The 14,596-nt window shown below is 41.5% G+C and overlaps 1 protein-coding gene across 1 annotated transcript in view; it reads right to left on the bottom strand.

Moving 5' to 3' along the window:
• LPIN1 (lipin 1) overlaps positions 1–8,289 on the bottom strand; it is a 48,205-nt gene extending 39,916 nt beyond the window's left edge. The window contains exons 1-2 of the mRNA XM_061990224.1: positions 8,107–8,289; positions 1,104–1,304 (exon numbers count right to left, since the gene is read on the bottom strand). Of these exons, the coding sequence (XP_061846208.1) occupies positions 1,104–1,295 (192 nt within the window). The 5' untranslated portion in view covers positions 1,296–1,304; positions 8,107–8,289. The remainder of the gene's footprint in view (positions 1–1,103; positions 1,305–8,106) is intronic.
• Between the last annotated feature and the right edge of the window lie 6,307 nt (positions 8,290–14,596).

Below are 14,596 nucleotides of genomic sequence, written 5' to 3'. Positions count from 1 at the left end.
AATTGACAAAATGGTTTTATAACTCATTCTGCACATTGCTCTCTTGCTCCTTTGCTCAGGAAGGTTCATAGCCATTATATCAAGTCCTGAATGTTTCTCAGTATCATTCTGAATGCTTCACTCACCACAAAAATCTCTTTGCTCTTTATTTCCCAGCTTAAATTTTAATTGTGCAAGAAATACTTTCACATGCAAATTTTAGTATGCTGTCTTTCAGATCCATTAGAGTTCTCTTTATACTACGAGAAGCACAAATAAGAAAAAATGCTTTACATTCTTGACACAATTCATGTGTCTTTCTTCTGCATATTTATCTCACTGCAATACAGTCCCAACCATTTCCACCTCTTCTCAGGAAGATCTGTCTCTTTGCCTATAACTGTTCTTGCCACCATCTCCATTTTCACAGTATTTTGGGGGGAGACTTGAACAAGTTTACATTTTTGTTATATTTCAGGACACAATATATTATTGGCACACTAACATTTTCCACTTTTATCCATGCTAAATATTGGAATTCCTTTAAACAGTGCACATGATGACATGCGAATCTTTCTGCTGAACAATTATAGCTACATTAGAACCTAGACTGTATGTAGTCACAAGTTACTTCCTAAAATAATGTCATGCACTACTCACTGGCAACTTGGCATCTGATACCACACAGTCAGGTTTATCTCCAGGTCCTCATTCCTTTTTCTAGCTTCAATTAACCTCAACATTCTGTTATCTGAAAATATTACTTCATTATTACCTCCCTTTCTGTAACTACCATTGAACATGTCAAACAAAAGGGTCGATACACAGTCCCCAATGAAATCTAGTATGGGCCTAAATTAGAACATTCAAAATTTTGCTTTATTGAAAATAAATGTTACAAACGTCATGGCCTGTTTTGGTTTTATTATAGTCAAGGTCTCAGAAATTATGCTTTGAAATGCAAGAATTGGTAACAATTATTTTAATTGAACTTTACCTCAATTTGGGCACTACATAAAGAGTGTCTAAAGAAAACCTTGAATGGCATAGCACAGAGGACATTAGGAACCTTCATGCCATTAGTTAACCCACAGCCAGCATTATTAAATTGTCATTTTTCTTACCACTTTTTCCCTAGAACGTAGAACTCCCATTTTCCCAAAGCGTACATGGAAAGGGGAGCACTGAAGATTTCCATCTGGCTGACGTACAACAATTATATCTATACATCCTGACAATGTGGCTGGATTTAGGCCCTTATAGAGCTCCTTCACAGTTACAAACACTTGTCCTGCTAACTGTCCAACGTAATTCATGGTTTGGACCTGAAAGACAAAAGAGAGAGCAAGTGAGACTTTAATCTCTGCTTAATATTTTAGAGAGTCCAGCAGTGGGGTAAGGTCCTATTTCACAAATTAACAATTTGACATAAAAATCAGAATTTCCCACTGAATTTATTTACAGCTGCCATATGTTTGTAGAAAGCAATGAAAAGACAAAAGCAAAAAAGACCTTGTAAGTCCAGGAATTATAACAGCTTTCAAAAGTTTATAAAATCTGTTGCATTCAAAACCACTTTCAGGCTTTTAGACTGTGAAGCTCATAAATATCTCCAATTATCTCTGAAGAGAAACCCATTATTTAAAAAATAACATCTCCTGTCATTTATTGTGCACTCAACACCAAATACACTTTTCTCATGTATTTCTACAGGCTTTTAAGGGCAGGGCAAGTAATGAGGGAGCCCTGGCACAGGGTGCTCAGGGAGGTTGTGGAGTCTCCTCTGCAGGTTTTTAAAACCTGCCCAGCCGCGTTCCTGTTTGACCTGATCTAGGTGGACCTGCATTGGCAGGAGGGTTGGACTAGGTGATCTTTAGAGGTCCCTTCCAACCCCTATCATTCTATGATTCTATGATTCTATGATTCTGTAACAGTTTTAGGCAGATCTAATTTTCCACCACACTGAAGCCATTGACTATTTTCCCACTTTAAAGTAATTTCTCCCATTAAAAATTATGATGCACACACACACACAAGATATGCATTAAGGTTTGACAAGCAACCTTCAATTCAAAGTGCCTAAACTTTAGAGTGCTTCCCAATGCCCCTTTAGTCTTCTTGTTTTAAAACAGCCTTTTAGGTCTTCAGGTTTATTGCAAATTAGCCATGTTGAAGGCTGAAGTGCTTAGCTTTATTTCCCCTGCTCTCAGATTTGTTTAGTATTTAACATTTACTAACGTGCTTCTACTTTGTTAATGCGCATTCTGCTTATAATCCCATTAATACTCTTGGTCCCTGAGATGAGACAGCATGCATACTTATACATACTAAAAGTTCAAAAAGTCTTTTAAGGGTTCTCAAAGTATGAGTGAATTTATGCAGACATCTTCCTGAACAGTACAGATTTTAAGGACTTCCAATGTCTACCGTTTTCTTAATTTTTCCAACACCTCTTGCAGATTCTAAGATACCATCTTCAGCAACGTCCTTGTGCACTCAGTATAAAAGCATATGCCTCATATGCTAGGCTGTACTACATCACCTGGACATCAATAAAAGGGACACTTGCACGGTAAGTGACACTAAAACTCCCATTGATGGCAATGAAAACAGAAATGAGCTCAGAGCCTGAGAGACAGTCACTGCACCAAGCTGTGCGGGATGTGATAACCAGCATCATCTGCTGCAAGAGACTCTCTTTCTGCTGTGTTCTTTCAGAAACAACAAAAAGATGTGTGAAATGCTGTAAAGCCAGCTCCATTTTTTAACTTTAATTTATACCAAAAAAATTAAAAAAATACAATTAAAGCATTATAGTCAAAAACCTGGAAAGTTAAGAAATGCTGTAACTAAGGCGTGTCTCTTCATGCATAGCTGTTCTATCTTTCCAAAAGTCCTTTCACATAGGATGGACTTTACTTTCTTCTCTGTTTCTGTTGCAATACATGGGTACAAGGACACAAATCATGCTCTGAAGGAAATATTATTTATGCTCTTTTGGGCTTTATGGTATTCGTCACTACATTGCCCCTGAAAAGCAATGATGCTCCATCTGACAACTATGGAACTGACTCAAGATTAAGATTAAAATTAGGCACTAACTCTGGGAACCAGACAGACTTTTTGAAATATTTAGTATAAAGATGTAACTGACAAACAATCCCTAAATACTCTTTGGAAAAGCATTTCTGCTCAGCCCTCAATTCAGGCTACAAAGTGCCACTAAAGTCAAAACACAAAATTTTAATGATAGAAAGAGCCCTTATATTCAGTTCCCCAGCATTCAAGTGGTATTGGCACATGTCCTATCACTGTTACCTCTAAGATTCTTCCTCTGTTTCTTCACAACCAACAGGTAACTGAATACCCTGAAGAGTGAATAAAAATAGCTCTCGCAGTCTCTCCTTTTAAGCCATAAGCTGTTACCTCCCTAGCTGTTATCTTGGTGGTCATCATCTGAACCCCTTAAAAAGCTGTCAGCCCACATGCAGAGACCTAGGTTCACAAGTGAGCCTCAGGTTCACAAGTGAGCCCCCAGGTTCACAAGTGAGCCCCCAGGTTCACAAGTGAGCCCCCAGGTTCACAGACATAAGGAAAATTTCAAAATTATCCCTTTGGTTTGGAAAAATACTTCAGTTTTTTACTTGGGATTTTTCTAACCTAAAGCACAATAAGAAACACATTCCCAAGCGAGCTATGCTTAAACGTAAAGATGGCTACAATTAGACTAAAAAAATATGTGGTATGCTTCACCCTCAGCCAACACTGGGTCTTCTGAAGTAACAAAATTTCTAGGTGCAAAACAGCCACAACTTCCTCAGTGGGGCAGGAGTTGCTGGGACAGTATGTACACTCCACTGCTGAGGAGAGTTATGGACAGACTATCCAAATAACAAGGACTCGCACATCCTCTTAACCTCTTACTCATCTCCTAAACTCCTAAATAGATTTTACAGCTATTCTTGTTCACAACAAATCTTAGCTACACTGCCTGCCCAGTTTAAGGACACAAAGATTATTTTTATACTTGTGAATTAAAAAAGTTAAGACACCATCCTCAAGCTCTGAGGCCAGCTGGCACAGCATGGCTTTGCTTCCATACGGTGAAAACCTCTTACTCCTTATAAAGGAAGTGCCGCATTCAAACTGTCAGCTGGTGATGGACACTTCTTTCAAGCTGGGCTGAACCCAGCTGTGCAACAAAATCACTGCAGAATTAAAAGACAGACTAGAAGACTAATCACATAAACCCCACTTCCTCAGGAAACCGGACAAAAATGGGTCTGTATTTCAAATGCTGGGAACTAAAGGTGCTGTAGTTAAAATGGGGGAAGAGTTCAGAAATTAGACTCTGAGGGATGCAGGCCCTTTATCCTAGCTTTTGTACGTGCCAACCAAATCTGAGATTGTTTGCAGTCTGAGGTCTGTAAATTAATGCTCTGAACCTAAAGTCAGTCCATACTGTGCCAGCACTCCAGGAAAGCAGCATTCCTCAAAGCCCAGAGAGACTGTATGTGGGTTTGGAGCAACATTTTATTCTGGACACTCCAAGAAGTCTTTCACTTACTAACCAGGCAGCAGCAATTTCAGCAGCAAACATGAGTTTACGTCATGGGTTAAATCCCTAGTGCCTTCCTGTTAATTTTACTGACTTTAGTAATACTCCTGTCCTCACACCATGCTAGTGGACAACACATACAGTTCTTTTTGCTTCTGGGAAAATCCACAATCCTTTTGATCCAAGCAAGTGAGAACACTCTGTACTGCTTCTATCAGGATTTTCAAATGGCTTGAGTTTTGTTCTATGTCAGGAGATAATCCACACCTCTACATCATGCACCTATTATGAAATTAGAATTATTTTCTAGTATAATTTTTAATGTCAATTTAACTGAGCATCACCTGCCAGGAGGCTCAGAAAATTTCCAGTTCTCTTGACTGTTAAAGATGAGTCGTTTTCAGAATTCATCCTCTTGTGGAAAAAAATAGTGAAAAATAGCTACGTGTTCCCTGATTACTTAACTGATTTATTAACTGAGCAAAGACTGACCTAACAAAGCTAATTCTTTAAGTCCTTCTCTATTGGATGCCAAGGTAAGATCAAATTCACTGTCACCTAGATGATCCACTTCTTTCACATAGGTACACCAGACTATGTCCTAATTCCACTGAAAAAGCTAAGAATTGTCCCCTTGGTGGGTCATTTTTTACAGCCCAGATCTTCCATCTGTTGGGATTGGTTTAGGAACCATAATTATTCCATTATTTTTAAAATAGGTACTCCTGTTTATTAGTAAGCGGTCAATACATTGTAAAGTCACTAATGCTGTGTGATCATCACATTCAAACCTCTTAATATTTTAACTCATTTCAGGTTGGAAACTGAAAATCATTAAGAACTTTCAAAAGCCTTTTCTTTAAGTATTTGCTAGCTCTGACATGAAAAAGCAACATGCAGCCCGTGTCTGGCCCTACACATTAGAGTAACAGCATTTCGCTTTCTGACAGCCAAATCTCCAGATTTTAGGGCTGGGATTATTATGGGCTTAATTCTATTAGGAACTATTTGACTACTATTCCAAGTAAGTCAAGGCCAGTGCAAAAAACTGTGACTTCTTACAATGGCCAAAGAGTCAAATGGAGCAAATGCCAAACTTCTCTCCTAGGCTGACAGTCCCTTCCAGAACCCGCTCACTTGCTCACTCAGTCACTCACTGACTTACTCACAGATATGGACTTAGACTATGACTATTCACTTGGTTCTGGTATTGCACTATCTTTCAAATAGTTGAAACACTACTTAGTCCAATACTTTAGAAAGACCCCATAAAGGACAGAATATTTTCTTGACAGAGGTTGAAATAAAAAAAAATTAAAATTGAAGACTCAAAACTTGCCTGCAATGAATCCTCATGTTCAAATTAAGGAAGGACTGGTCTATAGTCCCACCATCAGGGTACTGGACTGGTACTCAAGCATCCAAGAGAATTTATCTCATGGCCAGTTGAAATGTACAACCATGGTCCCCACACCAACCTTCCAAATGTACATTCCCAACCTTCTCAAATCTTGCTCTTGTGTCAGCACTGAAAACTAACACCACTAAAGTCATACAAAAAATAATTTTCAGATGGATCAATGGGCTAATCTGCTAGCAGCAATTAAAGAAAAAAGCTGAGAAAGAGTTGGGGGTGGTTAGTACCAGGAACACCTCTTTCAACATTTCACGCAATCTTGAAATCGTATCTCAAGGACTTGTCTCTTCTTTTCCAAAGACGTCCTGGGAGACCTTCCACATTTCCCTTGATCTCTCTGTGCCTCAGCTTCCCACTGCACAGTGCTTCCCTCCTCACAAAGTCATTTTAACGGAACGTACACAAGGGCTGAAGTGCATTTGGACTGACACTGAATAAACAGGATAAAACTTTATACAGTGAGAACTACAAACTGATGCCTGAAGCTGAAAACTTTCGAAATAACTGAAGAATATATGGCAGGTCATGTACTGTGCTGCCCTGTGCTACTGTTCTGATGTCAGAGGAGGAATATAAAGAGTGGAAGCACAGCAGCAGCTCTACTCTGTGCTGATACATCATGTGACTTGGCATCCTTTCTTTCAGTGGGACTGGAAAACAAATTTGTTCATTAGGTAGAACTTTACATTTTCTCCATTTTCAGAGTTTTAAATCAGTTCTTAATGTATTTGAACTGGTTTTGATGATTGCTGTGTCTGTGTGTGTTCATAGGTAAACAAATAAGTGCACCTGCACATTCTCAGGTATGGAAAAGAGCCAAAGACTAAAACTTGCCCAACGCCCTTACAAACAGACCCCGATGAGTCAGGTAAGCAGGTATTATTAGGTAGTCTATATTTTATATTAGTGAATTGGAGCCATCAGCAAAGCAGAAAGTAAAACTAGAAGTATTTAAAAGCATTTGCATGGTTTATGCCTAAACACATAACACAATTATGTTCTTTCCCATCTTATCTCTACTGTCCCCTCACTTTTTTCTCCAATTCTCTTCATGGGATTAGGCTCATTTTACTGTAATAGGAGTACATCCACCTGACTTCCAGCTGTGTACACTGATGACAGCAAAATCTTATCTGCGCACACCTACCAGTATTTGTTTCCTAAGACAGCAGAGGCACAGGCAAAAGCCATCGGAAAATAAACTAAACAAAGCACCCCAAAACACCCTCCAGACTGTGAACCAAATCGGAGGTCAACAGACCTATCGAGGTCAATGAAAGGAAAAGCAATCTGCTAGTTAGTCTGCAACATCAATGTTGATATCCTGTTATTAGTACAGGCCTCTACACAATTGTGTTTTTTGACAGAGATAACAGTTTTGCCTAGTTTTGTCTGTTCATCATTCTCTAAGATACATAACCTTTTACCTTGGGTGCTTGAAGGCAGAGGCAATACACTAACCAATAGAAAAAGTACGAGGTGTTCAGGGCCGAAGAAAAGGGCGGGGGGCGTGAGGGACGGACGTTAGTTTCCTATATAGCAATTGCACTACTGCCAGCCAGGTTCTGCTTTGCCAATAAATCCCCCTGGCCTGTCACTGCTTTCATTATTCCATCTCAGGAAAACTATTTGCGAAGCAGTGGTACTAATGCAGCAATCCACATCTGCTACTGCCAGCAAAAAGAAGGCAAAATACCATCTCTAAAGTAAAAGGGAAAGTAGTGCTTAGAGGAGCCCTGGATTTCCTAAACTCGCACAGTTCGGCCGGAGCAGGGACCCCAAACTGACACCTCCCCGCTGCCGCCCTGCGCTGGGTGCCCCCCTCTGAAGACAACCCAGGAAAGCATCAGATTTCGCCTTTCTCTGTCCCGCCGCACAAAACACTGTCAACCGCAGCTGAACCCCGCGGCTCCGCCACTTGCTGTCCCTCCCTGAAGCCAGACCCCTTGGCAAGGAAAGAGGAGGTGTTGCGGTGGGCCTCCCGGAGCCCCGCCGGCACCGGCGGGATGCCCAGGCCAGAGGGACCCGGTGCCGCCCGCGGCTCCAGCGCTTGGCGGTGCAGGCCCGGCCTTCCCCAGGCGGCTCGGCACCGGGAAGCAGCGCTCCCCACACCCTCTCTGCCGCAGCGGCCGCTCCGAGCCCCGGCACCCACCTCCACCGCCTCCCGCACACTCCGCCGCCGCCGCCTTTGTGCGCGCCGACCGCCGTGCCGACGGGAACGCACCCGGCCGCCCGGCGGTGCCACCCCGGAGGAGGGACTGCAGCGCCCGGGCAAGGCGCGGCGGGGCGGGGGGCTGAGGGCGGGCGCGGAGAACGCCCCAGGGCCGGCGCTGGAGCTGTCCCTGCGTGACCCTCCTCCCGCCGGGACACGGCAGCGGCGAACTAGGCCCAGCCCCGCCTACCAACGGCCGGGGGTCCGGGCGGCATCCCCAGCGCTGGCAGATGGGCCGGGCCGAGCTCGGGGGGCGGGGCGGTGGTTGGGGGCGGTGGCCTTGTGGCGGCGCTGAATCAGCCGGGGCTGAGCGGCAGCGGTCTTACTGCCAACGCGGGGCAGCGGCGCCTCTCCTGGGGCCCCCCTCACCGAGGCCGGCGCGAGTAAATTCGCCCTCGCTGCTGTGCCTTTGCCAGGCAGCTTCGGCAGCTCAGGGTAGTATTTTTTGCTTGTTTATTTAAACCACCACTTGAAGCTTGAAAGAATCATCACATAAATACCTTCTCTTTTTACCAGCTCGTTTCAGTCAGAGTCAAAACTGTTCAGCAAAGGAGGCCTCTTTATGCGGGCTTGTAGGTGGGAAAAACAGAATGGAAAAGGGAATCGCTCAGCCCAGAGTGATGGGCAGTCCTTGAAAGGCACTGGCTGAAGCCAGGGTTCTCAGAGCACAATGCTACTGGCAAGAGGAAGCACTTCTTTCAGCAACATACGCTTCATTGCTGTAAATAAGTGCAATGAAATAGTTTTTTCACCAGATAGTGGTTCCCTTCCATTTAAACCATGTTGTAACCTCTTTTTACACTGAGTGCCATATGCAGCTAAATAAGCAAGAGGATGCCAGTGATAAAAATTAACTAGTAGAGGAATCTTCCAAACTTTTTCAAGACTTTACAGAAGGCAGAATAGAGCGGCAGTAAGTGTAAAACAAGCAGAAAGCGGAATAACAGGGAAAAAAAGGAGGAAAAGAATATGCATACACACAAGAACCAAAGGTCATCAGTTGAAGAAGCGCCTGCTAATTTTAGGCTTGAAAACGAGATTTTCAAAGCTGGTGTTCTTGCATCTGTATGTTCTACTACCCAAAATATATATATAGCTGAAGCCTGGCAAGAGTTCCTTGTCAAGTAATTTGTGCTTAAGTCTGCTGTTTTCTATTAACTTTCCAATTGTTCTGTAAAACAATCTCACTGCAGTGTCCTCTGGGTCATCACCTGATTGTAGTCTTTCAAACGGTTTTTCTCTGGCACATCTTCCTCCTGTAGTTCAGCTACCTCTGTCTCAACATTGGCTAGTCTTTGTACACCACACACACATATGACTGAACCAAAGGACATCAGGACCTGGTCCATTCTCCAACTTAAATCTCCACTTTTTACTCTCCATCTCCAGTTACACAGCTATGATAATGCCTTCACATTGGATTGAGAACAGAAAAAACAACAGTGAAGACAGTTCCTTCCCCAGGCACAACAAACAGGGGTGTTTACTTAATCCCAAAGAGAAAACAATATGCAACTGAGCCCAGAAATCCCTGCAGTTTAGTTTCCTGGGCATATTGTATCTAATCCTTTTTCAGTGGGCAATGAGACATGATGGCAAATGATCCCATCCCTGATGTAAATTCTAGAAGCTATGTCTGTGCTGGCTGTGGAACCTGACCAGTGCTCTTCCCACCACATTGTGTAGAATAAGATCCTGTATTGTGTTCCCTCCAAAGGGCTGATATTCTCCAGCCATCACTGTCCAGGACTGCCTTAACATATTGTTCCACTATAGTCTTTCACTACAAAAATGTGGTTGTAGCACACTGTATCAAAACTACTGTCTTTCTATAACCTCAACCGCACCCAACCTTCTCAGCTTCTTTCAGAAATCCAGAAGCTAGAGCCTCAGCTTTGGAAACAGTGTACTGTGTTTAGTTATTTATCATGTCCAGCCATCTGCTGCTTGACGTAAAACAACCCACAGAATAATGCTGTACATTTTTAATGGCTCCATGTACAAGGTCATGTTTTCTCTTCCTACAAAGCAGTATAAATATAGTTGTGATACACATGAGATGCTGTGGAAAGCGCCAGATTCTTGCACAGCAAGCATCCATTAACAACAGGGCACAATCTTCATCTTTCTGTGCTTTTTACTCTGTTCTTACTGGTGATGTGCCCATGGCGCCTAGCAGTGTTCCTCAGATTACTTCTCTGGAACAGCTGCTGCCAACTGAAACCCTTGTCTTGTGCTGCACTTCAGCTCATAACTGTTCTCAACAGTTGCATCTATATAGAGGACCAAGCACTAGTACATAGTCTTCTATACTATCTAAGCCTTAGCATGGTTATGGCTGTGGTTTTGGCTCAGCCTGATGCCAGGTTTGGAGGACAGTATCTTCAGGGACGATTCCTAAAAAGTAATCTGGAATTACCCACAAAACTAGGTGGCTGAGGGGATACAGTCAGGGAGCATGTTCTGCCCTTGCAAAAGAACAACCAGTGGTGGCGTTATTTCCAAAACACACTCAGGAATGATGACATTCTGAACTATTACCATTCCTGTAACATTTCTCCGTTGGCAGATTTGTTTCTAGAGGCATTGTGTTGGACAACATAGGTTTGTTTCCCAACGTTTGAATTAAAACTGTCCACAAACTGTCAAAGGACCTACTCGTGAAAGTTTTCTTTCCACTCCTTTGCTGGTCTGTTTATATCTGTCCATTGTCACCTAATTCTTGATTCATGTCCCAAAGAGCTTGTAGGTTGTGTATTCACTTTCTATTTGTACAGTTGTGGCACAGCAAAGTTGTAGCCTATCATCTGGGCTCATAGTTACTGTGGACATGCAAGCAAGAAGAAATTTGATCTGTGTAGTCTTCTGTAAATTAATAAGACTGGATTAAAAAAAAAAATAGTCTACAAGCACAGAAGAGTTTAATAAAGCTCAAGAACAGATTCCTAGAAAGTGTTACTTAAGTTCACGCAGGGAAGGGGGAAAAAAAACGCCCTTCAGTTCTAGCTTGGGATACTAGATTTTCCTGGCAAGTATGTTGTCAGTGAGCTAAACAAGCACTCAAACCAAAGAGTTAATTGTTTAATGCATTATGAGTAATGTTTGGCATTTCCCCCACTAAAACTGGTGTTGTGTTCAGCCACATAGTATCTGGGTTATGAATGCCTGCAACTGTTAATGCATGCACACTGTGTATTTAAAAATAATTCAGTTAATAGAAAAGTTGAGCTTTCAGTTTTCAATTTATAATGAACTCATAAGCCAAGGGGGCTCTAGAGTCTGGTGCTGACATTCTCTGTATTAGTATTAAACTTGGAGTAGCTCAGGCAATATAAATTAAGAGTCGGTCTAGTTTTATTCCAATGTAAACATCAGAAAGGAGTCAGACCGATTCTGTAATTACCTAATTAAATGTCCCACAGTCTTAACAAAGGAATAGTTCTCCTAACATAAGAAGATATTTTTATGCAGTACCTACAGTTACCTGTGATAATGTACTGGATTCTCTGTCTAGTTCACATTATTTTTGCCCTTTCTTTTCCTTTCAAGTACTTAATTTTGTCCTTTATTTGAAGGCACAGTAGTGCTGGTTATCGTAGCCTGTAAATCCTGGCATTTAATCTGCCTCTCTTTTAAAGAAGCGTGAGGAGATGTCATTTAGTTGCAGAGATTTCTAAAACATTTGCCCCCTTGGACTTGAACCTGTTGCTGCTTCTGTCTGTACTTCTGGTTTTACTTTGTCTCTATTCCTGGAATCAAATGTTCAGGCTGTTTCTTCACCAGCCATCAAGTCTGGCCCACATGAGCACCTTGGGCTCTCCCAGGCTTAGCTTTTTGTTTTGCTTTCCATATGGTCATGGTTCCAGAGTGTTGTAATTGCAGAAAGTTTGTATTCTACCCAGTGCACTTCTGACATCATATCGTGTCTTTCTTTGGCCTCGCTGTTAACAGGTGAAATGATGACATCATCCCCAGAAGGACTGTGATGTCATAAGAAGTACTAAAAAGTCATCAATGAGGCTGGAGAGTGACACGTGAAAAGAGAAACAGAGGATCAATTTGTCAAGTGATCAAACATGGGATTGTAATTTTCCAGGAACCGTTGCAGCTGGAGTTAGAGACAGGGCAGAAGGCGCTGCACCAAAATGCTCCTCTGTAATGAAAACACTCTTATCAGCTCTCATATCACCAGAGCTTGTATTGCATAATCAAACTTGATTTTGAACTAAGTACTTTGGGACTCAGTTTTGTGATAGATACAGTTTCCCTCCCCCCTCAATGAAAATATAGTCCGAAAAAGGGGATCTGTAGCCAACAGACTATTAGAAGAGTGGGTTTTTTCCCCCTTCTCAGAATATAACAAGTCTTCACGATGAAGGTTCTGAAAAAAGCTTTTCTTTTTTCACTAGATCCACATCCAGCCCTGCAAAACCATGAAAACCTCAATGCTTCCTTTATATCCTAGCATCTCTTTCCACAGTCAGAACTCAGTTCTCTGCTACAAAATATTTGTCTACTGAGCAACAGAGGCATCTATTGACTGCTATGATCTAAACATGCCAAAGCAAAAGGGTGTAGGAATATTTAAATTGGAAAAAAGAGAGGCTAAATATATCAACCCTGCTAGAAGTCTGCTTCTCCCAGTAAAATCTCATCAGAAAGTAATTTAGCTCCAAATCTGTAAATAACCAAGGTTGAGCTCTCTAAATATAACTTAGAAATCTTAGAAAGTCTTGAGCCCTGATAAAGCAAAGGAATCACAGTGTATAAAATTAAGGATGTAACAGTGAAATCATTAGCAAGTTCTTTCTTCACCCAAAGCGCATAATTTCTGCAGAGACATGTTCAAACACAGACCTGTACTCTGCTCAGGCAAGATAAATACTGATGTTGAAATGCACATACATACAAGAAATGAGAGATCATGCACAGCTCCATGAAAAACTCCTCATCCTACTTTGGACTGAGAAGTTTTCCAGCCCAAAAGCTATCATTTAATCAGTCTGGTACATGTATGCATGACTAGCAAAGCTTTTGCCCAGAACACTGTTTTCAGAGCACAGCGAATCAAAAGCAACAACATCAGTATTATTTGTTTAGAACAAAATAGTACAAAATATGCTTTGAGAACTTCAAACAAAGCTGCTGAACTTCCCAGGATATAATCTTTTCTTTACTACCCCTGCAACTTTCACAAACTAAACTAGCAATCTTAATCCTTTAGAGGAAAAGATCTTTGGAAACCAACTCCTTCTGTTGAGAAGACTGTTACTTTGCTCTCAGCCTCGTCTGCAATTTCTACATCAGACTGCCTACCAATATTGAATTATGCTCGCAAACAGGTTCTGAAAGTTATTTACTGCTTGGGAGCTGTAAAGTAGCACATCTTGATTAGTTCACTGTATTGTTACCTCCTTACTATGCAAACTCATCTCTCTTCAAAACTTCCTTCCTGTGGCCAGTAAAGTTGTAAGGGCTGTAGCCAACTTGAGATAAAAGGAGGATAAAGAGATAGTTTGTATAAAGCTATTTTTTCTTACTGTAGGCTAAGCATTAAGTGCTAACAGAGTTCAGCTTGAAGTTTATTCTGTAACTCCACTGTGTGTGTGAAATGTCTAAAATCAGTTTTATAATAAAAGTAACAGTATTTGATGTTTCTCTTTGTGACACAAAAATTCTTCTCTTCCCTGCAGACCAGGATGTAAAAGTGGCTATTCTGTGTGTGGCTTTGGTGAATGAAGATGAACTCTATTCCTTGCCTGTAGTTATGAGCAACAGATTTACTTAGCTCTAAAGCCAGAAAGTTCTGCACTATCTCAGGTACTGTCATTACTTGAGGCTGTCATATAAACTGGATGAAAAGGGTGTTAATCGCCCCTCGAGAAAGAGGCTGTAAACAGGCTTGTGAAGGAGGATGGTGAACAGGCTGTCAGGAGAAGCAGACCCTGGATGCTTTCTTCCCCTCCAGTGAACTGATGGGGGAATCCTGGCCCAAAAGTTCCCCTCTTCAGCCCCATTTTATTAATTTTGCTGGGAAGAAAAAAAAAAAAAAGTGAGATAATCCAACCCCTTGCTATTTTGGAATAAGCTGTTTTAGAGTTATTTTCTCTGCAATTTAATCTTGAGGATTGTAGTGATTATGGTTTATGCTAAGGACTGAGTTTGTTCTGGATTTAAAGCAGAGTTGTCCTTTGAATGCTTGTGCTGATAATTTATTCAGGCAAAACTTGAGCTGTGTGGAACAATGATACTGTTTAAAACTATATTTGGCCTAAGCTAATGATGTTTTCAGTCTTGCTTGCTGTCAGTGCTGACAATGTTACTGTCGTGGGCTGATTTGTTCTCAATAATCTATTGTTATTGATAAAGTTAGTAATCAACATTGTGTTGAAATCCTAGAAACAAGTTGAGACAGATAATTAAATCCTGC

Source organism: Colius striatus, chromosome 2 (genome assembly GCF_028858725.1).
Source record: "Colius striatus isolate bColStr4 chromosome 2, bColStr4.1.hap1, whole genome shotgun sequence".
NCBI lineage: Eukaryota > Metazoa > Chordata > Aves > Coliiformes > Coliidae > Colius > Colius striatus.
The sequence above is the reverse complement of the archived record's forward strand: the minus strand, read 5'-3'. Positions and strand labels throughout refer to the sequence as shown.